Consider the following 25,150-nt stretch of genomic DNA (forward strand, 5'->3'; position numbering starts at 1 on the left):
GGAGTGCAATCTGAAAAGTCTCCTCCCGCTACTGCTATCCAAACCCCTGAAGGAGCTGCCTTCCTCCATCCCTATTATTATCTCAAGATGGCTCCCAGTGCCAGAAGAGTCTAATTTTGAGGTATTTATAGAAATCTCAAATCAATCAACACTTTCTTCTCACATGCAATTGAAGTCTTCTCCTGATCCTTTCTGGCACCTCATCCTCACCCTCAGGCCTGTCTGGGAATTTTGCACACTGCCTGTGAGGAAGGAGGTAAACATGGCCTGCTCTTTTCAACCCTCTACTCCAGCTTTCTCTCCTATGATCATTGTGCTGACATGGCTGGCTCTTTCAGGTTGCAGGATGAAATGAGATGACAGGTAGAAGAACAATACGCACTTACTTAATTGGTGCTACCTGATCTTACCCAGGTTACTATGTAAGTTCCTTTTGCCTTCTTCTATCTTGAATTACCCTCATGTAGACTCTCCTGGAGTCTTCTCACCCTAGAAGAATGTTTCTTGGGTTGGGTCCTTTCAAATAAGCTCAAGCCTGGCCTTATTTCATTATGTCAAATTCACTTTGGCCCACTACATCTTGACTTGTGCCGATGAAAGTGCATCTTGCACTCACTCTAACCACCCTCCCTCCCTCTGTGGTCCATTCTGTTGGTAGGAACTCACCAAGAGCCAGGGGCATTAAACTATTAGCTTCCCCTCCTTAAAGAAGACACTCCCACTGTCTTTTTGTTCTGGCCATCATAGAAACGAGCTGTAAATGGGTGATGGGCTAAAGAGGCCTCCCCTCCCTTGATGTGCCAGAAACATCATCTCTCCATTAAAATCCTATGTTCCCCTTTCACGGCATGAAAATGTCACTTGGCAGTGGCTGTCCAACTAGAGATTCCATTTCCCAGACCCTCTTTCACCTGGGCATAGCTGTGTCACTAATTTTCTCCAATTGTATGTGAGTGAAAGTGATGTGTCACCTGTGTGTCAAGGCCATTACAACTATTGGAAATTCTCTTCTCTCTGCTTTCTTTTTCTCCAGCTATATGTGGGAACCTCTGAGTGCCTAAAACGGAAGGAATCACAAGATGGAACGAACCTTGCTCCCTGAATCACAACACGGAGTATGCCACCCACCAACCAGGGACACATTCACTAGAATGTTACAATTGTTAAAAACTTTTACTGTGTTTAGCCATTGCAGATTTAGGGTTTATTTGCTGTATCAGCTAGATATACTCTGAATACTGTATTTACAGAGTCTTAAACAAGACAGCAACCACTTTCATAATATGGAAATATAATTATCTACGGTTCCCAGTTCCCAGGTTTGTGACTTCATTTGAAAATCTGGGATAAAAGGAGAACTTCCCAGGAAACATCCCATTTCAGTTATTTTATTCATTTTCTAACTCCACTAGAATGGTAGCTCCATGCAAATAGGGGCCTTGCTTGTATTGTTCATCACTGTTCCTTAGCATCTAGAACAGTGTCAGGAATATCAGAGATACCCAGTAAATACTCATTAGAAAATAAAATGTGCAATTTATGAGATGATTTAGTGTTTGTGTGTATGAATATACATATTATACATTATATATTATGTATTACATATTATACATTATTATGTATTACATCTTATACATTACATATTACATATTATATATAATTATTGATATGTCTGATATGTTGGATAATCACAACTGTTAACTAAATAATAAAGCAACTTTGTAAAAATCTAACTCAAAAGGAGTTTAAAAGTCTCCAGTTAATTCAGCCTGCCTCCTTACTTGAAAGTTACTGGGTGAAGACAGCAGTTTCAGATGGGAGAAAGACTTTATTGCCTTATCACTTCGTCAGTTGGTTGCTGGTTCACACCTACTCTAAGAGGAAAAGTGTAATTCACTGAGTGCAATAAACACTTCATCCTTTCCTCCTTGGTCAGAATAGATAAAGATTATTTACTTCCACATAATCACTTAATTGAGTCAATGACAATTCAGTATGCACTAGCACGAAGCATTTTCACCATACCATCTCTCAGAAGATAATCACAAGTTCATTATAAAAGGATTATTTCTGAGGAGAAAACACACAATAATATCAAGTAAGGCATATTATTGAGGAAATCTTCAATTTTAATTTTATTCAATTTGAAAACATTATCAAATCAGTAAACAAATTGAACTAATGGGTATTTTGAAAGTATCATGTAATTGAGAGGAAGTGATCATTATAATCTGGGTTAATAATTTTCCTAAATTGAAAAGTCAGAACTCAAATAAACCATGTAGACAGCTATATTTAGAAACACCATTGTCATTCCTTTGCTATTTTCATCTGTACAACACTGTATCTAATGATGTCATACCTTATACCCACCCCAATCCCCAATCCTCCACCATATGACTTGAAATGTATAGAATGCTGAGATGCAATCAGCGTGGTTTGCTAATGCCAGACTGGGGGACATGTATGTTGAGGATGCATTAATAGGCACCTGGGAGTTGTGAAAAAGCCAGAAAACACTGGAAGAGCCTAAAGTTTATTAATTTGTATTCAGACACACTCCATAACCTTGAGAGAGAAAAGAAAACTATTAAAAATAGAAATATTTCTAATTGCAAGGACCGATCCCTAGGAAGTAACCTCCTGCTTAACTGTTTAAGATAGCATTCCACCTCCCCCGCCGTATATGTGTGTATGTATTCTCTATGTATTTATTCTCTACATATATACATGTAAGTATACATATATATGTATATGCATGTGTGTGAATTATTAAAATGCTAACTCTGAACGACCATGTAGGCCAGCCATTTTGAAGAGTGTTTGTCACGAGTTAAGCAAACAGTGCTTAGATACATTACACATGATTTAATAATCATAGGGTATGGGGTACCCCAGGGGGTAATTCTTGACACAGTGAGTGGGTATTTGCCATGTTGTTGTTTTTTTTTTTTTGCATGTCAGGTGTTTGAACTTGTATAAATGAATCCAATGTCATGTTCAGTCAATTCTTCTTCATCTGCATTTACGGAAGAAGGCAGAGGCATGAATAGTTCATAATGACAGAGTAGCCAAAAATTGTTTTACTTTGGAATGTTTTGTGAACTTTAATTGAAATAACGGTCTTTCAGATAGCTGTGATGTTGATTTCAACTAATTAATATACTCCTGACTTAAAGACCTACACAAGAAGGAATGGACAGTGATGATTTTCTTACCTGACTCATTCCTTTCTATCCCCTAAACACCATTTCACTCAGAAATACAGAGATATCTCAAAACAATTATAATTTTTCATCTCAAAATTTCCAAGGTACGATTTGAGTTTTAGAACGACTTCCTTACTCATTATGTAAAATTTGAACTTGCCCACAAAATCACAAATTAGATTGTTTCCATCAGAGCTAATGCTAGCTTTTCCTCATCAGGTACAATAGGTTGACAGTTTGCCATATTAACCCAGGTCACCTCACTCCATTACCCTCACCTAATTTCCAATGCTAAAGCTTTCTAAGCTCAATGCACACTGGGTGGGGTTGCTATACCCTGAATGCAAGGAAAAGAATGTTCATCTATTTTTTCCAACATACTCTTGTTTTAGATATTTTATTTTGTTTTGTTTTGATTCTATTGTTCTGATACAAACCACAGTTTTTGGAGAAAACCTGCCTAGCCAGTGTTAATAGCCAATAAAGAATAAATTGAGTTTTCCTCAGCTGGTGGGGGCGACAGACAGAAAACACACACTTTACTCAAGACTTAAACTTCCTCCTAAATTCCTGTCCTATCTCAGCTGCTTTAGTGACTTTTCACTGGAATTTAGGAAGCCTTAAGGATGTTCTGCTGTGCCCCTTTGGGGCTACATGAAATTTGATGGGGAGAGCCCCTTGATATTCAATGACTAGCCAGTAAGACTCTTATATTGCTGATGTCAGGACCAAATTCCCTCCATCTCTGAACTTGGAGTCAGGATGCCCTCTAAGTTTCCTTTTAACCTCTCCATAACACCCAGGAGAACGGAGCATGAGAACACTGAGAAGGAGCTGAATCTGACCTCAGAGGGAACTGAAGCTGACTGAGTTTACCAGAAAGTAAAGACAAACCTAAGTTCAGCTTCTAAAATCAGCTGTTTATCCCACTCTCTGTTTTTAAGAGTAAATAGCTAAATCTCTATTTCCATGTCATTTCTGCAAATCACACTGGTTAACATCATATCTAACCAGAACAGCATTGTTGGTAATTATGAACAAAGAGTGTCAATAGAATTCATGAATACAGGTCAGCATTCTTGCTTTAACTAGTAGTAAAAATTTCCTGAAAAGCTTTGTTTGTTGAAATTCTATACAGAGTCGTTACTGGAAAAGTTGTATGTGTGAAAACTAGAAAAGGAATCAGCCTTCAGAGCACAGAGCTTGGCCAGCATAGATGACTTTGATGAAAAAATAAAAAGAACTAAGGCGAGGGGCGCGGAGGGGGAAGGGAAGAGGGAGGGAGGAAGAGAGGGTGTGGAGGGAGAATGGGACGATTGGGGGGAGACTGAGAGAAAGAGAGAATAAAGGCAGCCTTCCTTTTGTCCATTTGGCAGAGCACCTTATTTGGACAGCAGACCCTCCCCCACACACAACCTTTTCCCTTTAATGAGGCACTTCAGTGAAGTGCAGACAGTTGACAGTTTAACTCTAGGCATGGCCTTGAGTCCACTGTCAGTTGACGTGAAAGTGGCTAATTATTGCTGATCTTTAAAGCCACAGACATTATATACAAAATCAATTCAGAATTTAGAAATAAGTAAATGAATCAGAAAATATTCTGGCAATTAATGTAGATATTAAATCCAAGTACATTAGCTCTATAATTTTAGGAAGAACATTATATCTTTTGGGCGCCAACAAGTGCTTTAAATTTTTTAAAAATAGAGTATAGGCAGATTAGAGATGAGATTTTATCATAATTCTAACTTTTATAGAATTTTTTTATATGAGTGTCTTTAACATTAATCAAAATACCCCCCAGAGCTACATCTTCATTTTTTGTATTTAACTCAAATTAGACCATGAGATATTTTTTCCGGATTAAAAAATAGTATTTAAGAATTTTTTACAACTTGTCAGGATAAATTAAAAGCAGAATGCTAATTTTGCTTCCTCAACATTTCATGAGGAAGAAAAATTTCAATGTCATGGACAACACTTATGATATATGATCTTTCATCTAGAAAAATAAAGTATAAAAAGTATGAAAGAGGCCTGGGTGCGGTGGCTCATGCCTGTAATCCCAGCACTTTGGGAAGCTGAGGCGGGGAGCGGATCATCTGAGGTCGGGAGTTCAAGACCAGCCTGACCAACATGGAGAAACCCCATCTCTACTAAAAATACAAAATTAGCCGGCCATGATGGCACATGCCTGTAATCCCAGCTACTCAGGAGGCCAAGGCAGGAGAATTGCTTGAACCTGGGAGGCGGAGGTTGTGGTGAGCCAAGATCATGCCATTGCACTCCAGCCTGGGCAACAAGAGCGAAACTCCATCAAAAAAAAAAAGAAAAAAAGGATGAAAGAAGAAAATACATTGAAAACAGTAACTCAAAATATATTTTTGAATTTATGGAGCTAAAACTAAAACGTTTTAAAAATGGTTGGCAACTCACATGTGTTTTTTAAATTTTTATTTTTTATTTTTTTTACTAGAGACAAGGTCTCAGTATGTTGCCCAGGCTGGTCGCAAACTCCCAAGCTCAAGCAAGCCTACCGCCTTGACCTCCCAAAGTGCTGAGATTACAGGCATAAGCCACCGCACCTGGTCTCACTTGTGTTGTTTTGTATGGATGCTTTTATATTTGACACCAAGAAGATTAACAGTGTTTTTAACTGTGCTTCTCTTTTGCTAGTTTGTGGAGAGATTTCTGGATCTCTTTATTAACAATATAGCGAATTTCACTGAAGGTTGTTTATAGAATTAAAAGCTCAGAAAGAAATAAATGATCATGCAATTTTCACTGACAATGAAGTATTTTGAAGGCTATGGCTGTTTAAAATGTAAATTATATAAAGAGTTGCTCACACACTTAAGTTTTGTTTCCACAAAATATTTATAGCTCAGTGCTATACATTAGAGTTATTGAGTGTCAGTGGAAAGACAGCGGGTTATTGTCATCATTCTCCCATAGCCGAACTATATGACATACAAGAGATTTTTAAGATCACACAAAATGGAACAGCAGCTATTACATGTTAAAATTTCCAAAGGAAATCCTAAATACTTTATGCCAACAGAGAATGGACTACTAACAAGCAAGTATTATTTACTGAGAATGTAATCTGCTTTTGGAACCTGCAGCAAGAAGTAACCAAATATATGTGTTTCAAGATTGTAAGTATTTCTTACATGAACCCTATTTTAGAGAGATTCTGATCAATCATTCATCTGTAGAAAAAATGTGGAAATTGAGTTGAATATAATAAAAACTGAGATGCAGATAAAGAAATAAGAGATGGCTTAGTATCTTGAGTGCACCAATGCCACATCTGGAGGTATAAAGTTTAAATAAAGTATTTTTCAAATGATTCATCTGAACAGAATATGCAGTCAATAATATTAGGAAATAATATACAAGTGAGGACCACAATTTTAGTATACTTCTGAAAGTAGTCAGAAAGCATCTTCTTCAAAGAATGGACAAAGGTTTCATTTGATGGCATTATTTAAAAGAGATCATACTATCTCTAGTAAATAAATCTTCATGTCTGAAAGTTAAAGAGGGAATAGATTTTTACCTTCAACAATTATGACTAGAAACGTGAGAAAACTTAATAATTTGGCAACATCACTAGCCACGATAGCCTAAGTTGGTAAACTTAGTTGAAAAAGATGTCCCTGCTCAACAAATCTCAGTTAAATGTGAACATTCAATTAATACAGTAAACCTGCCTATAGTAACAAAGGGAACTATCTAGCAGCTGTCATGTGTTAAGAAGTTTCGCTCCTGCATTATAATGTAAAACTACTCAATGAAAAGGGGATTTGATAATTGCGTTTTAATCTAAGTAGACCATGAAAGAATATTATTTAAGTATATTTATGAAATAACTATGCTAACTGTTCATAATGAATAATAAAAGCAATAATGATAGCAATTAGAAATATATATGTGCATAAGACGAGTTACACATATCCCACTGTAGTGCCAAAACAAAAAGAGGTTTAAATTGAAAACTTATAGGAAATCAGTACAAACTGAATTAGGATTACATTATAATATACATGGGGAGGGGCAAGTCCTTGATGAAAAATGAACAAGGGCCATTATTCAAAAGTACTTTATTTATTAAAATAATATATTCCTGAAAGGGTATATGCAAATTTAATTTCATAAATGAAAACATATTTGAAATTTCTCATTCAAAGAGATAAGTAGTGGTTTTTTGGTTTTGGTTTTTTGTTTGTTTTTGCTTTTTGCTCAATCTTCTTACATATCCACATAAAGTACCCTGATGGTGTGTGACAGTCTTCACCTTTTAAGGTTGACAGCTATAGAAATCTCAATTTCTATCAGTATTTTCTTGAAGGATTAATAGCTCTTGCAGAAAAAAAGCACTTTATACACCATTTAATGAGAAGATGCAACAATTGACCATCTATAATTTATTTTAAAATTGTATTTATTTCTATTTTGCATATTTTGTCATCTCTATTCCTATTTTAAGCATATAGTTAATAAGAAAGCCAATTTCTCCTTTTCTGAGGTGCTACATCATGCACTCAATTTTTTCAAAGCCTATTTAAATTTTTTTCTCTACGTCTTGATAAAGGGATACATTTTAATGTATATTTTAAAATAACCTTTAAGGAAGATTTTACACTGCAGTGGTAACCGATTCACAGAAATAAGACATTTTCATTGAGTGGAATGATCCTCCCGTCATATTAAATACTTTTCCACTTAGAAGATAATGCTTTTGCAGTCTATACTTGAGCACATTTCAAAATTTTAATCATTCATCTTCTATGCCTAAATGGAGATTTACCCAGAAATCAGGTGGGCAAATAATCAATTTGTAAACTTATAGTATTTTAAATCTTTTTTTTTTTTTACTTTCTCTTTATTGGAACCAAAGTTCAAGATTCTAAGTAATCAATCCTATAAAGAAATCTATCCACATATTTAAAAATAAAAATAACATTTATTATTATCAATTTAAATATTTGAGTACTAACAATAAGGAAACTAAATTTAATTAAAACATTGTTAATAGCAATATTGTCCTCATGTTTCATTTAAAATAAGACTCTTAATATTTAACTTTATTAAATAATTTTGGACACAAATTTAGTAACATTTTAGTAATTCACATCAGACAAATCTATTCCGAGTATTAATGGAAACCCCAAATGTATGCCAGTTGCTCCAAATATGTTTCCAAGTAAAAGGTCTGCTGTAGAAACCATGAAAAAGCAATGCTGAAAGAGTCTAGAAGCACAATCCTGTTTTTATCATCTATGTGTGAACAAACATGTAGGCTAAGGTTAAGTTTGCTCTAGTAACTCTTGAAACAGATAGAATGCTAATCAATGCAGTCACTATAACATATAACTAAAAGATGTTTTCCAAAAACATTTAAAGTCCATAGTACTAGATTTAAAAATAAAATTGCTATGATTGACTAATTTATCTTAATACAGTCATCTGATACAGACGTTTTTAGGGATAGTAAATAATATACAACAAAAGGTCTGAGTGCTCACAAAATGACAGAGTCTATGAACATGTAATGGGCACTTACCAGAGCAATACATGTCATTTCCATAATCTCTATGGGTGGTCCAGGAGTGCTATGGATCTCAAGATTATACCAGAATCTTAAATTGTTAAAATTACCATCTGAAAAACAAAACAAAACACTTTTTAATATAGACTTCAGAATACCACACTTAACATACACATTTGAGAATCATGAACAGGCATCATTTTCAACCTTTTTTTTAAATGGACTTTTTGTCAAGACAGCTGAAGAAAGGGTGAGAAGATGTTTTTATCACAGTTAGTGAGGAATAAGAGAAGCTCCATCCTTGCATGGCCAAGAGAATGTCCTGTACAAGTTCCTGGCCCTATACCTATGCCAGTAACTCATTAAGTTCTTCCATAAAATGAATTTCGAAATGTTTTACTTTTAAGTTAAGGATTAATGTTTCAAAAAGAAATAACCAATCTTTTTTCTCATGGATAAACTATTCATGTATTTGTACATAGATATATCTAAGTAAGTCATTACAATTTACAATGCTACATTTCCAGGACCATAAGAATCTAGTATAAGGAGAAAGTCAGGAAAATGAGATTGCATGTTTCCTGAAAATGTGAAAAAGGATCCCAAGAATTTACCCCAAGGAAATTCTGAAAGGGACATAGACTAAGTCGTGAGACAATTATTTTTATATCTTGCTTCCCTAATATTTTTAAAAAGCAGGCAATTCTGCCCCTGATGATAACCAAAACCATACTCCCTCACGCTAAAACTGGAGTCCTCATCAACCAGGCCCTTCATAAAAAGGCTTTTTATGTCCGTCAAATTCAGTTTTGTTTCTCCTCTCTGTTCAGCTTCCCATTTTGATATTCTTTTGTTTTCCTGTGTTGAACTAGGTCATGGTTTAAGATTGTCCTCCAATTTCAGTAAATTGCATACATATTCATATCAGTATTGTCATGTTTAAAAGATTTCAAGAACTGTTATGCTAGATTAACTTATTTAGGTAAATTGCTAACCTCTTTGGGCCTCAGTTTCCTCATCTATGAAATAAGAAGCACAAACTAGTGGAATTCTCAGTTTCTCTCTACTGAAAAGGTTTTTCATGAGTATATGTTTTGCATTGCATTGTACTGTATTGTATGGCACTGTATGACAGTGAATAGCATCGTATTGTGTTGTATTGCACTGTATGGCATTCGTAGCTTTGTACTGGATTGTATTGCATGACATTGTATTTTACTGCACTGCACTGTTCTGTACCATACTATATTGTACTATTTTCCATCCTGTTTCAACACTTTAGGTATCTAAAATACTTATAAGATTGGTGGACCTGAGAACAATCCAGATATTTAAAGTAAACAGCCAGTAAGAGGGAGAAAGAGAAAAAATAGTTACAATTAATAAGACCCAGTTGAATTCTTATTCCAAATAACTATGAGGAGTTCTTGAGGGCAAATTTATTTCCACATTTTGAACTGACTCCTGTACTTGTTTATTTTTCAGACATCAGTTCATTCCCTTAAAAGCAGAAATGTGCAGAAAATAAGGTTACCAAATTTATACTGATGAGAGATTATTAAGGAAGCCTCTGCTCACATTTGCTCCTTCAATTTTATAAAAGCACTTTAAGTGCTTTCATGACACTTAAACGTGACTTCTCCCAAAATAAATCAAAGTTCTTAAAATGAAAAGTGTTTTCCCTTCTAGGTAGCTTATGCATATTTTATCTGGGCCTTTCCAATGTTTTAACCCACACTGAACTCACAGAGAAAATAATTCTGGAAATAAACAGTAGCTATGACTGAGGAGATTGCTTCATGACTCTGGGTTAGTGCAAAGATCAGTGGAATGACTCAGAGTTATAAGACCAGGGTTCAAATCCCAATGTGACCACCATTAGTTTGTGATTTCTGGCAAAGAATCTCAAGAGTCTGCCCATTTGTGAAACAGGGACTATATTTGTCATGGTTCTTCAGAGAGATGGAACTAGCAGGATGTGTAAAGAAGAGAGAGATTTTAAGAAATTGGCTCACACAACCGTGGAGGCTTGGTAAATCCAAAATCTGAAGTATATTGAAGTAGGTCAGATTTTATTTTACTAAGGTTTTCAACTGATTGGATGAAGCTCAACCACATTATGGAGGGTAATCTGCTTTACTCAGAGTCCATGGATTCAAATGTTAATCTCATCCAAAAAACACTTTCTCAGAAACATTAAAAATAAAGTTGACCAAATATCTGGGCCCTGTGGCCTGGCTAAGTTGACACATAAAATTAACCATCGCAGGGACAATAACACCTATTATTTATAATTACTGTGAGTATCACACGTGGCAGTGTTGTGATGTAGCTGATTTAGTTCCTACAGTGCTAAACATGTACACCGAGTATGAATTTATTGATTAGAGTGGGATTGGTGAATGATTTATTGATGAAAACAACAACAAAATCATGATTGTTTTTTAACTCTGAACCTTAAATTAAAATATTTTTCTAATTATAAAATCAATAGCATTCACTATAGTGATTTCAGGAATTCCTGAATAGTATGAAAATGAAAGTTCTTCATAATTTCATGACTAAATGACAGCTACTTAATATATTTGTATAAAATTCCAGACTCAAAATATCAACAAAGATATGGATTTATAGACATATACACATAAATATACTGGGGTGTATACAATATACATAATTGATACATTCATATGTACATAAAAATATACACATTTATATTATTCAGAAAATATTCACTATTAAAACTTTAGTTTCAATTATTCAATGTATCACAAAAGAAACATTCTTAAATGTCATATTTTTTGTATATCTTTGAATATTCTGACAAATCCCTTAGAATGAATCATTGGATTGAAGGAGATAAAAAATTACTAAAAGTTTAAACATACTATAAATGTTGTCTTAAAAAAGTTTTTATCCATTTAAATTTCTGTTGTAATGCATGAGATTGCATCTTTTGATCTGATTCTCATTAAAAATGGGTGTTACCATTATCTTTCATATTTCCCTATTTGGAAGGTTAAAACATTCTGATTTAGGTGTTGCTTTCATTTCTTTGATGAGAGGAAAGCTAGAAGATTTCTCTAATTGAAAATAAATATACTGTGGAGCAGTCTTTAAAAAAGGATCCATGTTATTATAGGGGAAAAGTTGATTCTGTCTGAGAGTAAGGATGTGAAAAGACCTGTCTGAAGAATTAGGGATAACTTAATGTTGTCAGGTACATTTTTCCTAGCTTTTAATCTATCTTTCAACCTGTTAATATGTAGGTTAGTATGTTTATTAGAGATTACTCTTTTTTAGCCTATTAACATAAAATCATAATATTTTGATTTTCCTTCAAATTCTTCTGAACACTTTAACCCTCATGAAGGTTTTCCTTCATGGTTCTTCTGCCCTAGATACTAATGAGGATTTAACTTTTAACATAACACATCTACAGCAATTATCTATTCCTTTGTCTCACCTGCATGATTTCACTGAAAAAGACCCTAAACCTTTATAACTCATGTTAATATTGTTTATTTTCCTAGTTTCAGCTACAAAGATTCAATTGGCAACTGGATATTGCTATGTAAATATCTTGATGTCGGATCAACATCACGAAGTGCAAAACTTTGCTAAGTGTTACAATCTCCAAAACTTGTTTCTTTCCTTCTGAATTTCTTTTTTTTTTCTATTGACCAAAATACAAACGAACTCTATTATTATTTTTTGGAATCAATGCCCTTTTTTGTTATCTTCTATAAGGACAGTCATCCAATGCTTGTCTCTGAAATATTTCTCATCTTTAGTGATATTTCTATATTTCCATCACCACCACCACCACCATAAAAGACCTGGTTGTCTTCACTTTAAACTCGATTTGCTGTTGCAGTAGTCTAACTGGCCCAACTTCTCTTCCCAAATCGTTTTGAATATTCCTAAATACCACTCTTTAGTCCATGGATTCTGTGATGCTTAATTTCATGTGTCAACATTGCTGGGCTATACTGCCCAGTTGTATGAACAAACACTAGTCTAGATGTTCCTGTGAAGCTATTTTAGAAATGTGATTAACATTTATGTTAGTATAATTTGAGTAAAGCAAATTATCCTCCATTGAGTAGGCCTCCTCCAGTGAATTGAAGGCCTTAAGTGCAACCACTGATGTTCCTCCAAAAAGAAGCAATTATTTCTCCAGACTGTAACATAGAAACACTGCCTGAATTTCCAGCCTGCCTGTCCTATCCTGGGGAATTTGGACTCAAGGCTGCAACACTGACATTGACTTTTTAGCCTGCTGGCTTGCCTTGCAGATTTTAGATTTACCAGCTCCCACAATGGTGTCAATTGCAAATCTTTCTCTCTCTCTGAATACACACAGAGACATACACTCCATCATTTCTGTTTCTGTGAAGAATGCTATCTAATACAAATTCATTCAACAAAGATTTCTTCTTTTGTATAACATTTAAAATGCCTCCACAAGTTTGTCCCTGTTCAACCACTTTTCTTTACTAAGACCTTGCATCCCTGCTACTCACCCATAAAAGAAAAACTCATTCACCCATTTCTAGGAAACCTGCCCTGAGTATTCCAACTCCTCATCACCTTATTTTACTTGGAACTTGTACTAAAAAGACATGATGTTTAACAACATTCAAATAAAGCTTTATAATATAGGGGGAAAAATAGTGTTTAGTTTCTTTGGCATATGAGGAAGATTGCTAGTATCTCTTATATTGAAGTAAGCAAGGCATATTACATCATTAAAACAATACACTCATTAATATTTTATTAGAAATTTGCTGTATGCTTTTGTATAGTGACAGAAAAATATGTAAAGCTTTTCAATTATGAAAGAGTGGGCACCCTTCTAGCTGAAGTATTTTGATACTATTGACATTAATAGCAGTGGAACTCCAGAATACATGCTACATATAGTTAATACTGAAATAATAAAATTCTTACAGAAATATGCAATACAAATTTGGATATGTATTATGCATGTAAACTATCTATTTCATTCAAAAGTGAATGACGATTGGGATTTATGCAAACTAATAGTGAAACTCTATCATCATAAACTTACATGTGGCTGCATCATTTAAAATGCTAGATCGTTCTGCTGTTGAATCAAGACAGGAGAAGGCTTGATCTTGATCTCTGTATTTCTCATAATCATCATGTTTCCTTCTTGTAGTAGAAAATGTAATTCTACCTACAACACATAAGTACAAGATGCCCTATTAATCAGGGTTTAGTTTTCTAAAACAACAGGTAAGCTACAGATATTAAAGTTACTCTGGCTTAAAACATACAAATATAAAGCAAAAATTAATTCTAGATGTATTAGAAATAAACCTGATACATATTCAGAACATTTTAAGGAAAAGCTCAAGGAAAGAGTTTAAGGAAATATTTTCAAAATCTCCATTAAAATGGTAATTTTTCAACAGCTTTTTTGAGATAATTTTAAAAACTGGAAAATAATATAAATGCATCAACTTTCAGAATACTTATTGCCCCTGGGTAACTGTTCTTATTTTCTTCCTAAGTCATTTTAATGCTCTATTTATTACCCCATTAAAATAATATTTATTTTATATAATATCACAATATCCCAAGCATGAAATTTCTTGAAAATATTTAATATATAAAATGTTAAACATTTTGTTATAAAAGTTATTAGTGAGGCCAGGAGCGGCGGCTCATGCCTGTAATCCCAGCACTTTGGGAGGCTGAGGCGGGTGGACTGCTTGAGGTCGGGAGTTCGAGAACACCCTGGCCAACATGCTGAAACTTGTTTCTAGTAAAAATACAAAAGTTAGCCAGGCGTGGTGGCACACATCTGTAATCCCAGCTGCTTGGGAGGCTGAGGCAGGAGAATTACTTGAACCCAGGAGGCGGAAGTTGCAGTAAGCCGAGATGGCACCACTGCACTCCATCCTGGGCAAAAGAGCCAAACTGTCTCAAAAACAAAACAAAACAAAAAAACAAAAGTTATTACTATCAAAAATCATTACTCTCTGGAATTTTTTTATACTAAAATTGACCTATATAAGTTGGTATTAATGTTTAAATTAAAGTTTATATTCTTATGGAAATGATTCAGAAATGGTCCCTGACCTCTAAATACCAGCTTGACATAAACAAACTTTTGCACACAAAACTATGTGTTTCTAGCCATGCATCAAAATCAAATAGTTTACAGCAATGCCTATAAATATTGTGTAGTTGAATTATGGTAGTATCCACACTTCATTAATTGTAAAGACAAGTAGAACTAAAATTAAACATCAATATTTTCTTGGTTTTTACTTGAGAGTAACAAATTTTTCTGAATTTTTTTTAGTAAATTCTATTTTTTTGGAGTGTGGTCTCCTTAGAGAGAGAGCTTGAAGTAAAATCATCTTAAGATATAATAATGTGTGTATGTAAAACCAACTTGAAATGAAACACATATGGAAAACAGCCAAAAGTACAGAGCAAATACCCAATAAATGACATCTTTATTTATGTTCTTACTATTCCTGGTTAGGAGATGGTCCAAAACAGTAAGATACTGTTGGTCACACTGCTCTTGAAGAGGACAGATATCTAAAAGAAAGAAATGCCTAATTTGGGAAAAAAAAAAAAAAATTTAACTTGTTTCTGGGGGGAGGTGAGAAATACAAGTGTTTCGTGTGTTGACGGGCGATACAGATATTTCATGTGTTTCATATTTTTACAGACAGTTAGACAGGTGACCAAAAGTCCTGAAAGTTGCAACTTTAGACATGTCCTGTACAATATGACAGCCATTAGTCACATGTGGCTAGTGAGCAATTAAAATGTTGGTAGTCCTAAATAAGATGTGCTGTGTGAAATATACATTATATTCCACAGACTGTGTAAAACAGAATGTAAAACATACTACTAATAATTGTATGTTAGCTATGTTGTGAAATTATACATTTGGGGTCTGTTCCAAGGTGGCTGAATAGGAACAGCTCCGGTCTGCAGCTCCCAGCGTGATCGACGCAGAAGACGGGTGATTTCTGCATTTCTAACTAAAGTACCTGGTTCATTTCACTGGGACTGGTTGGAGAGTGAGTGCAGCCCACGGAAGGTGAACCTAAGCAGGGCAGGGCATCGCCTCACCTAGGAAGCACAGGGGTTTGGGGGATTTGCTTTTCCTAGCCAAGGGAAGCCATGACAGACTGTACCTGGAAAAACGGGAAACTCCTGCCCAAATACTGTGCTTTTCCAACGGTTTTAGCAAATGTCGCACCAGGAGATTATATCTCACAACTGGCTTGGCGGGTCCCACGCCCACGGAGCCTTGCTCACTGCTAGTGCAGCAGTCTGAGATCGACCTGCAAGGCAGCAGCCTGGCAGGGGGAGGGGAGTCTGCCATTGCTGAGGCTTGAGTAGGTAAACAAAGAAGCTAGGGTAGCTTGAACTGGGTGGAGCCCACCGCAGCTCAACAAGGCCTGATGCCTCTGTAGACTCCACCTCTGCGGGCAGGGCATAGCTGAACAAAAGGCAGAAGAGACTTCTGCAGACTTAAACGTCCCTGTTTGACAGCTCTGAAGAGAGCAGTGGTTCTCCTAGCACGGTGTTTGAGCTCTGAGAACGGACAGACTACCTCCTCAAGTGGTTCCCTGACACCCGTGTAGCCTAACTGGGAGACACCTCCCAGTAGGGGCCGACTGACACCTCATACAGGCTGGTGCCCATTTGGGATGAAGCTTCCAGAGGAAGGATCAGGCAGCAATATTTGCTGTTCTGCAATACTTGCTGTTCTGCAGCCTCTACTGGTGATACTCAGGCAAACAGGGTCTGGAGTGGATCTCCAGCAAACTCCAACAGACCTGCAGCTGAGCATAGGGACTTGACAAGATGGTAATATTCTATATTTGTGCTATCCAGTATGGTAGCCCATAGCCACATATGGCTAATGTAATATTATTGGGTTTTAATTAACTGAAATTGAAATAGTCACTTGTTTCCAGTATCTTTAATACTGGACAGCACAGAGATTAAACTGAAAACATATTCTATGTAGTAAAGAAAGTATTGTTTCATACAAATTTTGTTTCCATTTTATTTGTAGCTGTGCATATAATAGAGAATATGTGTATGTTTATGTTTATTGAGTCACAATGTAAAATCAATATTTTTTTAAATTCTAGGTCTTAGACAAAAATGTTTGAAATCCACTTCTTTTTAAAAATGCATTGTCCTCAGGTACATATATGTCCTCACTGTCCAATGCAGTGGCAGCAAGCCACAGGAACAGGCCATGAATTCCTCCAGGCACAGATCATGCCTGTTACGGGTTTTGAATACTTGTAAGATACAACATTTACTATCATCAATAGAATGTTTGCTGCTTTTTTTTTTCCATTTTAAAAGACAGAGGATAGAGACTTGACAAGACAATGTGACATCTTATATTCACTATCAGCTTCATTTTTCCATTATTGGATCACTTTTATGTTTACATGGGATATAACTGCTATTATGAAACTAAATGTGAGTAATTTACTGTACATGTCCATGAAATTAAATAATTTCTTCTATAGTAGCAAAACAAATTAAATCAGAATAAGAATATATTGCAAGAAATTGTATGCAAAGAAGCCACAGGAAGGTTCTCACTGCAGTCCTCTCATTGTCCCACAGTCATGGAACTCTGGGAGTATTCTTTTTCTGCATTGCTTCCTCTAGAAGATTTCTCCTCCCAACTCCCTCAAAATTCCAGGCTTCTTTGAAAAGCATGACATTAGACTATGCTGCCTGCTATCATCTGTGGGTAGTCATGTATTAGACTCAAGATCACCATCCTATATTTAATTTAATAATTTTACACATGGTGTATTGTCGTTCCTTCTCAATTACTTCTGAACATTAATCTAGTTGTTCAACCCTCACATAAATCTGAGAACCAATTCTTTCTAATGGGTGTGTAGATATGTATTTGTATATTTATATATTTTATGTTTATGTACACACACATGCTAATATTATTCTAGGCTTAGTTCTACAATCTGGATGGAATGTGCAACATAAATTACCAGAAATGACTCAAAACATACCTGACACTGACCTAAGCAAATCTGTAAATAACAGAAGATTGTCATGCTACTTAAAATTTTAGAAAGCATTAAAGGTAGAGAGTAAAAGTTGTAGTTTAATATTTAAAGCTAAAATAACACTTATACTAAAATTTAATAAACACATTATGTGGAAATATAGATTCAAATTACTTCTACTCCCCTCCAAAAATAAAAAAAGATATTTTTCTTTCAAATTGGCAATTCTTAACACCTTTGGTAACATTCACCTTAGATAAAAATGTTGAGTGACAGCCCTGATCTCAAACACTAGTAGTGAGAGTAAAAACGGGTATTTTTTTGGAGAGTTATTTTGCAAAATCCACAAACTTGAAAGTGCATATCCCCTTTGATATATCCATTTTGTTATTTATCCTATAAATAACTTGTATATTAAATGTTATCCCTACAGGTAAACTAGCACAGTCAGTGAAGAGTTATATACAAAGATGCTGTTGAAATATTATTCATAAATGCAAAACAAGAGGGACTTGATTTCAATCTTGGTATATATGACCAGTGACATGAATTAAGATTATATATATATATACATATAAATGTTTTTATGCTATGAATTTTACCAAAATAAAAATGATTATAAGAGAATATTATGAATAATTATACACCAAAAAATGGATTACTTTAGATTAAATGGAAAATTTCTTAGAAACACACAATCTACTAAAACTGTCTCTCGAAGAAATAGAAGATCTGCATAGATACAACACTATGAGGATGTTGAATCAGTAATAAAAAAACTTCCAACAAAGTAAAGCCCAAGACCAGATGTCTTCCCTGTTGAATTCTACCAAACATTTAAAGAGGAATTAACATCAATCTTTCTCAAACATCTCCAAACATTTGAAGAGAAGGAAATACTTACTAACTCATTCTAGAAGGCTAGCATTGCCCTGATACCAAAACCAGACAAAGACACTACAAGAAAAGAAAACTAAAGTCCAGTATCTTTTATGAACATTCATGCAGAAATCCTCAACAAAACACTGGCATACTGAATTCAGCAACATAGTAAAAGGATTATACACTATGATCAAATGAAATTAATTTCCAGAATGAATGAATGAATGGTCATTCAACATACAAAAATCAATCAATTTAATATACCACAGTAATAGAATATAGGAACACACACACACACACACACACACACACACACACACACACACACGATCTCACTTAATACATAGAAAACTTTTGACAAAATTCAGGTCAGTTGTGGTGGTTCATGCCTGTAGTCCCAGCACTTTGGGAGGCTGAGGTGGGTGGATAGCTTAAGCCCAGGAGTTCAAGACCAGCCTGAGCAACATGGCAAAATCCCGTTCCTACAAAAAATACAAAAATTAGCCTGGTGTGGTGGCACCCGCCTGTAGTCCCAGCTACTCAGTAGAATCATTTGAGCCTGGGAGGTGGAGGTTGCAGTGAGCCAAGATGGTGCCACTGCACTCCAGCCTGAGGACAGAGTAAGACCCTGTCTCAAAAAAAGAAAAAAAAGAAAAGAAAAAAGAAAGCACTTGACAGAATTCAACACCCTTTTATGATTAAAAAGAAACATTCAATAAACTAGGAATAGAAGGAAACATCCAAAACACGATAATGGCAATGTAGGATAAACTCACACATAACATCATATGTAAGGTATAAGACAGAAAGCTCTTCCTCTAAGATCAGAAATAAGACAAGGATGCCTGTATTTTTTCCACTTCTATCCAATATAGTTCTGGGTATTCTAGGCAAAGGAGTTATGAAAAAAAGCAATAGAGGCATCCAAATTAGAAAGAAAAAATTTTTTTTCTTTTTATATGACACGCTATATACAGAAAACCTTAAGGATTCCACATATAAACTTGTTAAAGCATTCAGCAAATGTTCATGAAAAAAATCAACATGCAAAATCAGTTACATTTTTATACACTAGCAATGAACAATTTGAGTAGGAAATTAAGAAAACAATTCAGTCAGATAAAGCCAATATTTAGATAAACCTACATATGTTACACAACATGCTTGGCTTAAATAATAAGGAAATCTAATCAGTATTTCAAATACTATCAAGTATAGATGCCCCTCAATTTGCAAAGAGGCTTATATCCTGGTAAAATGATCATAAGTTGAAAATATCATAAGCTGACAAGGTACTTTAAACTTACCATACTTTATAAATATACAATGGATTTATACAGCCATAACCCCCATCATAAGTCAAAGAGTGTCCTAAATGTATATTGCCTTTGCACCATCATAAAGTTGAAAAATCATAAGTAGAAACATTGTAACTCCAGGACCATCTGTACTCTCACAAATTAAAAGTACATATTTTCCATTCTCACTCATTTCAGTCCATTATAGACTCAGCATATTTTTCTTTCCCCTAACTCACTCATTTAAAGTTTATTATATTTTATTATCCCTTAACAAATAGAAATTAGGCATTCATTTGTAAAATATTTTAAAAGCCCTATATGAGTATTACAAGACTGTATATTATAGAACAGAGTGAGAAATAGTTAACTATCACAAAAAATAAAAATTGGTGAAGAGAACTACAGAAGCAATTATGTGTTTACTCAGTAGTTCATGTTTTAATTGAAGGAACACTTTTAAACAATGTATCTTAGAAGTATGCCATTAATTTGCCCAGGTATTTTTCTAGTGAAAAACCTTTTTCTTGACAATGTCAATTTAATTTTGTTTCTAAACATTTTTTTCTTTTCATTTTACATATATTTTTTATTGTTAATTAGCTACTGTGGAAGAGACAGTCAAATTCTTGTCACATATTATAATGAATAACATTATACTTAGCAACCTGATTGTCAGCAGTACATCTGCAAACGAAACGCAGCAAATCATGATTATGAGAATAATATGTTTTCCAAAACATGGTAACTTTTTTACACAACATATGTACATGCTATTTTTTTGGCCTATATTCCACTCTTCAGGGTAAGGTCAATTGTTCCAACAGGAAACAAAAATAAATATAAAACTTGGTTTTTTGGTGCTCGAGTTTGTCAAAGTAATAGGAAAATTATTAGACCGCTTTGGTAAAATGAGAAATATGACAGTAATAATACTAGTATCTAGAAGCAACTCCCCACATTAAGATAACAGCCTCATTGAATTAATGGAGATTTTCAGTTTGTCTCAATAGACTATGAAGGGAAAAAAATCTAATAGGAATAGCAATTAAACCCATTATGTTTTTAATAGCACAAGTTTTAATTTTGAAAAATAGACTTGTTTCTTTGCTAAACATTAAGTGATTGATTTTTCAAAATCATTTTTTTCAGTCAGTAAAACATTTTCTAGTATACAAGTCTTTTTTAATCAAGTTTTTTCCAAGTATATATTATCATATAAAAGCCTCAAGTTTAAAGGCTGAAAAACATAATTTTATATTAATGGGTTTTCCTTTGAAAATAATTTTTAAAATATTTATTGAATGCTTACTGTGTGCTAGGCATATGCTAAATGCTTCCTGTTCATCATCTTAGTTAACTCTTGCAAGAAACGTAGGAGTTAATTACTCATTGGGCCCATTTTAAAGCTGAAGAACCTGGGCTTAGGGAAGGTGGTCTAACTTTGCCTAGATCACACAGTTAGTAAGTGGCAAAGGCATATATATTTTCCTGGCATATAATATGAGAAATTATAAATTAAATTGTGCTTGAATATCACAAAATATACTACAGAATAAACAGAATTTTGACTGGAAAAATATAAAAATCACTCACATACGAGGGAACTTCAAAAAGTTTATGGACAAATGGAATTAAAAGAATAAAAATTATATAAATTTTATTTCTCAACATAAGCTATATCAAGTTCAAGACGCTTTTGTGAGTGTTGGTATCAGCCATTTAGTTCATCCCTAAGAAAACTGAGGGTCCTGGAAATTTAACCATGTTAAAACAGTCTTTATTACATTATTAACTTAAGAAAAATACTGCCCTTTAAAGATTTTTTTAAGCTAAGGAAAAAAAAGGCAGAAGTCAGAAAGAGAAGTCAGAAAGAATCAAATCCAGACTGTAAGGTGGATGCCTAATGATTTCCTATTGAATGTCTCACAAAAGTGCCCTTGTCTGATGAGAGGAATGAGCAGGAGCATTGTCATGGTGCAGAAGAACCATCTGGGTAAGTTTACCTGGGCATTTTTCGTGCTGAAGCTCTGGATAACTTACTCAAAATACTCTCTTAATAAGCAAATGTTATTGTTCTTTGGCCTTGCAGAAAGTCAACAAGCTAAATGCCTTGAGCATCCTAAAAAACTGTTGCCATGACCTTTGCTCTCATATTTTGCTTAACTGGCCCACTTCCACCTCTTGCTTTAATTTTTTTTTTTTTTTTTTATTTATTTATTTTGAGACGGAGTCTCGCTCTGTCGCCCAGGGTGGAGTGCAGTGGCGCGATCTCGGCTCGCTGCAAGCTCCGCCTCCCGGGTTCACTCCATTCTCCTGCCTCAACCTCCAGAGTAGCTGGGACTACAGGCGCCCGCCACCGTGCCCGGCTAAATTTTTGTATTTTTAGTAGAGACGGGGTTTCACCGTGGTCTCGATCTCCTGACCTCGTGATCCACCCGCCTCGGCCTCCCAAAGTGCTGGGATTACAGGCGTGAGGCACCGCGCCCGGCCCACCTGTTGCTTTAATTTACTTTGTATTCAAGATTTTGCCGGTAAAGCCATGTTTTACCTGTTACAATTATTTGAAGAAATGCTTCAGAATCTTGATCTCATTTGTTTAAAATTTCCATTGAAAGCTCTGCTTTTGTTTGCAGCTGATCTGGGTGTGACAGTTTTGGCACCCATCAAGTACAAAGTTTGCTCAACTTTAACTTTTCAGTCACAATTCTATAAGCTAAACAAATTTAGAAGTCTATAGTGTTGGCTATTGCTTTTGCCAGTAACTGTAGGTCCTATTGAACTAGGACTCAAATAGGATGAATTTTTACTCTCAAATTGATGTGCCTGCCACTGTGAACTTCATTTTCAACAGAATCTTGTACATTATTAAAATGAGTTACCCGTTTGTAAACTGCTGATTTCTTTGGGGTATTGTTCCTGTAAACTTTCTGTAAAGCATTAATGATTTCACCATTTTTTCTGCTAAAGCTTCACCGTAAATTTGGTGTTTGCTCTCATTTCAATATTAGCAGAATTCATATTGCTTTCATTGGGTCTCTTTCAAATGATGTCTCATCCTACTTAGAATCTCAAACTAGGTCCTGTTTAGATATGTTATGTCAAGTTAGCATGAGTTTATTTTGGTGCAAAAAGTATTTTGAAACCCATGAATAGATTTTTTTTCATAATATGCATTTTCATAAATGTTTTGAAGTACACTTGTCCTTACATAACATTTAATTTGACCTAAAGAGATAGAGCTCAGATACTGCACATTAATCACCTAAACTCTCATCCCTCAGAAAACTGCCAAAAGCCAGTTTCCATAGTAATGGGTAAATCTGGCAAAGCATTTTCTGTCTTTGCAATTGGTCCCCTCACACCTACCCTGCATCATCCTTTGACTCCATGCTTCATTGCCTCCAACTGCTAAGGAGACATACTGTAAGGAAAATCTCTGTATGACTGGGATTTCATCAATTTGCGAACCATGGAAGCAAATTAGTTCAGTCAAGAAGTTTTGGTATAAGTATCTTCTCTGTGAACATTGTATTACATATGATCAAATAAATTTGAATAAAGTTTTGTTTCTCTAATATCATACTACCCTACAAAATCTATAAAATCATTGAAGCAAGACTATAATGGCCTAAAAAGTCTTCCACTAATATTTATCTTCCTTCTGTCCCTTTCTTTTTTCCACCCTTCATTTTAAGCTTACTTTTAACCCACTTTCTTTTGTTTTATTGCCCCTTCATTAGGGGACCAAAACAGCAAGGTGGGAAAAACAAAATTACATGGCTGATGAAAAACAGAGGCTGGGGCAAAATGTTAAAGCAGTGATGGTTCAGATAGCTATTAAAACCACGTGCTTCTTTCTGATTCATGTAAGAAAAAAGTAATTCATTACATTTCATCAAAATAAAAAACTCCTGCTCTTCAATAGACATCATGAAGAAAAAAAGGCAAGCTGCAGACTGGGGAAAAGTTTATAAAAACATGTATCTGATAAAGGGTTTGTGTTCAGAATATGTATATAAGTATATATATTCAGTATAGTATATATACACTATATATAAAAGCATGTATCTGATAAAGGATTTGTGTCCAGAATATGTATATAATATATAATTATATATATTCACTATATTATATATATACTATATATAATACATACATACTAGACACAAATCCTTTATCAAATACATGTTTAGGGTATCTGATATATATATATATATATATATACACACAAATTTTAAAACTCTCAAAATTCAACAATAAGAAAACCCAATGGGGGAGCAATAGGTAAAGGATTTTAAAAGGCATTTTAGTAAACAAGATACATGGATGACAAATAAAGACATGTAAAGATGCTCAATGTCATTATTCATTATGGAAATGAAAATTTAAACCACACTGTGATAGCCGTATCTACAAATTTAAATGGTTAAAATTAGAATGAGTAACCCTATTAAGTATGGTCAAGAATGTGGAGGAACTGGATTTCTCATACACTGTTGGGAGAAATGGGAAAAGAAACACTCTATTTGGGAAACTATCTGGCAGTTTCTTTTTAAATAGTATAAACTCAATTACCATATGATCTAAACATTGCATTCATAAGTTATTTCCCTCAGAGGTGTAAAAGCATATGTCCATACAAAGACTTATACATGAATGTTCACAGCAGCTATATTTTTAATTGCCAAAAAATAGGGAAAAAAACAAATGTTTATCAACAGGTAAATGGAGAAACAAATTATTGTGGTATATCCTCCATTAAATACTACTCAGCATTAAAAGGAATAAACTATTGATTTAGGCACCATGTAGACTGATCTTAGAATAATTATTTTGCGCAAAATAAAACAGCATGAAACTGTGCACACTGTATGATTTCATTTATATACAATGTTTGAAATGCATATAAACTGACTGAAAACAGGTAACTGGTTGCCTAAGGCAAGGGTAGTCTAGCATATGAGGGGGAGGGGAAAAGGGATTAAAAATGGGCAAAAAAACCTTTTTGGAGTGACAGTTATACTTATTATCTCAATGGCTTCATAGGCATATACATGTGTTAAAATTTCTCAAAATCTATACATTAAGTATCCACAATTTACTGTATCTCAATTATACAGGAATAAAGCTGTTAAAAAATAC

At 34.5% G+C, this 25,150-nt stretch overlaps 1 protein-coding gene across 1 annotated transcript in view; it reads right to left on the bottom strand.

Moving 5' to 3' along the window:
• The window catches only part of LOC115835470 (cilia- and flagella-associated protein 47-like), a 114,123-nt gene extending 90,726 nt beyond the window's left edge, over positions 1-23,397 (bottom strand). Inside the window, exons 1-4 of the mRNA XM_030814169.1 lie at positions 23,375-23,397; positions 15,274-15,362; positions 13,838-13,966; positions 8,779-8,876 (exon numbers count right to left, since the gene is read on the bottom strand). Coding sequence (XP_030670029.1) covers positions 8,779-8,876; positions 13,838-13,966; positions 15,274-15,362; positions 23,375-23,397 — 339 coding nt within the window. The remainder of the gene's footprint in view (positions 1-8,778; positions 8,877-13,837; positions 13,967-15,273; positions 15,363-23,374) is intronic.
• Between the last annotated feature and the right edge of the window lie 1,753 nt (positions 23,398-25,150).

Source organism: Nomascus leucogenys, chromosome 1a (assembly GCF_006542625.1).
Source record: "Nomascus leucogenys isolate Asia chromosome 1a, Asia_NLE_v1, whole genome shotgun sequence".
In the NCBI taxonomy this organism is placed as follows: domain Eukaryota; kingdom Metazoa; phylum Chordata; class Mammalia; order Primates; family Hylobatidae; genus Nomascus; species Nomascus leucogenys.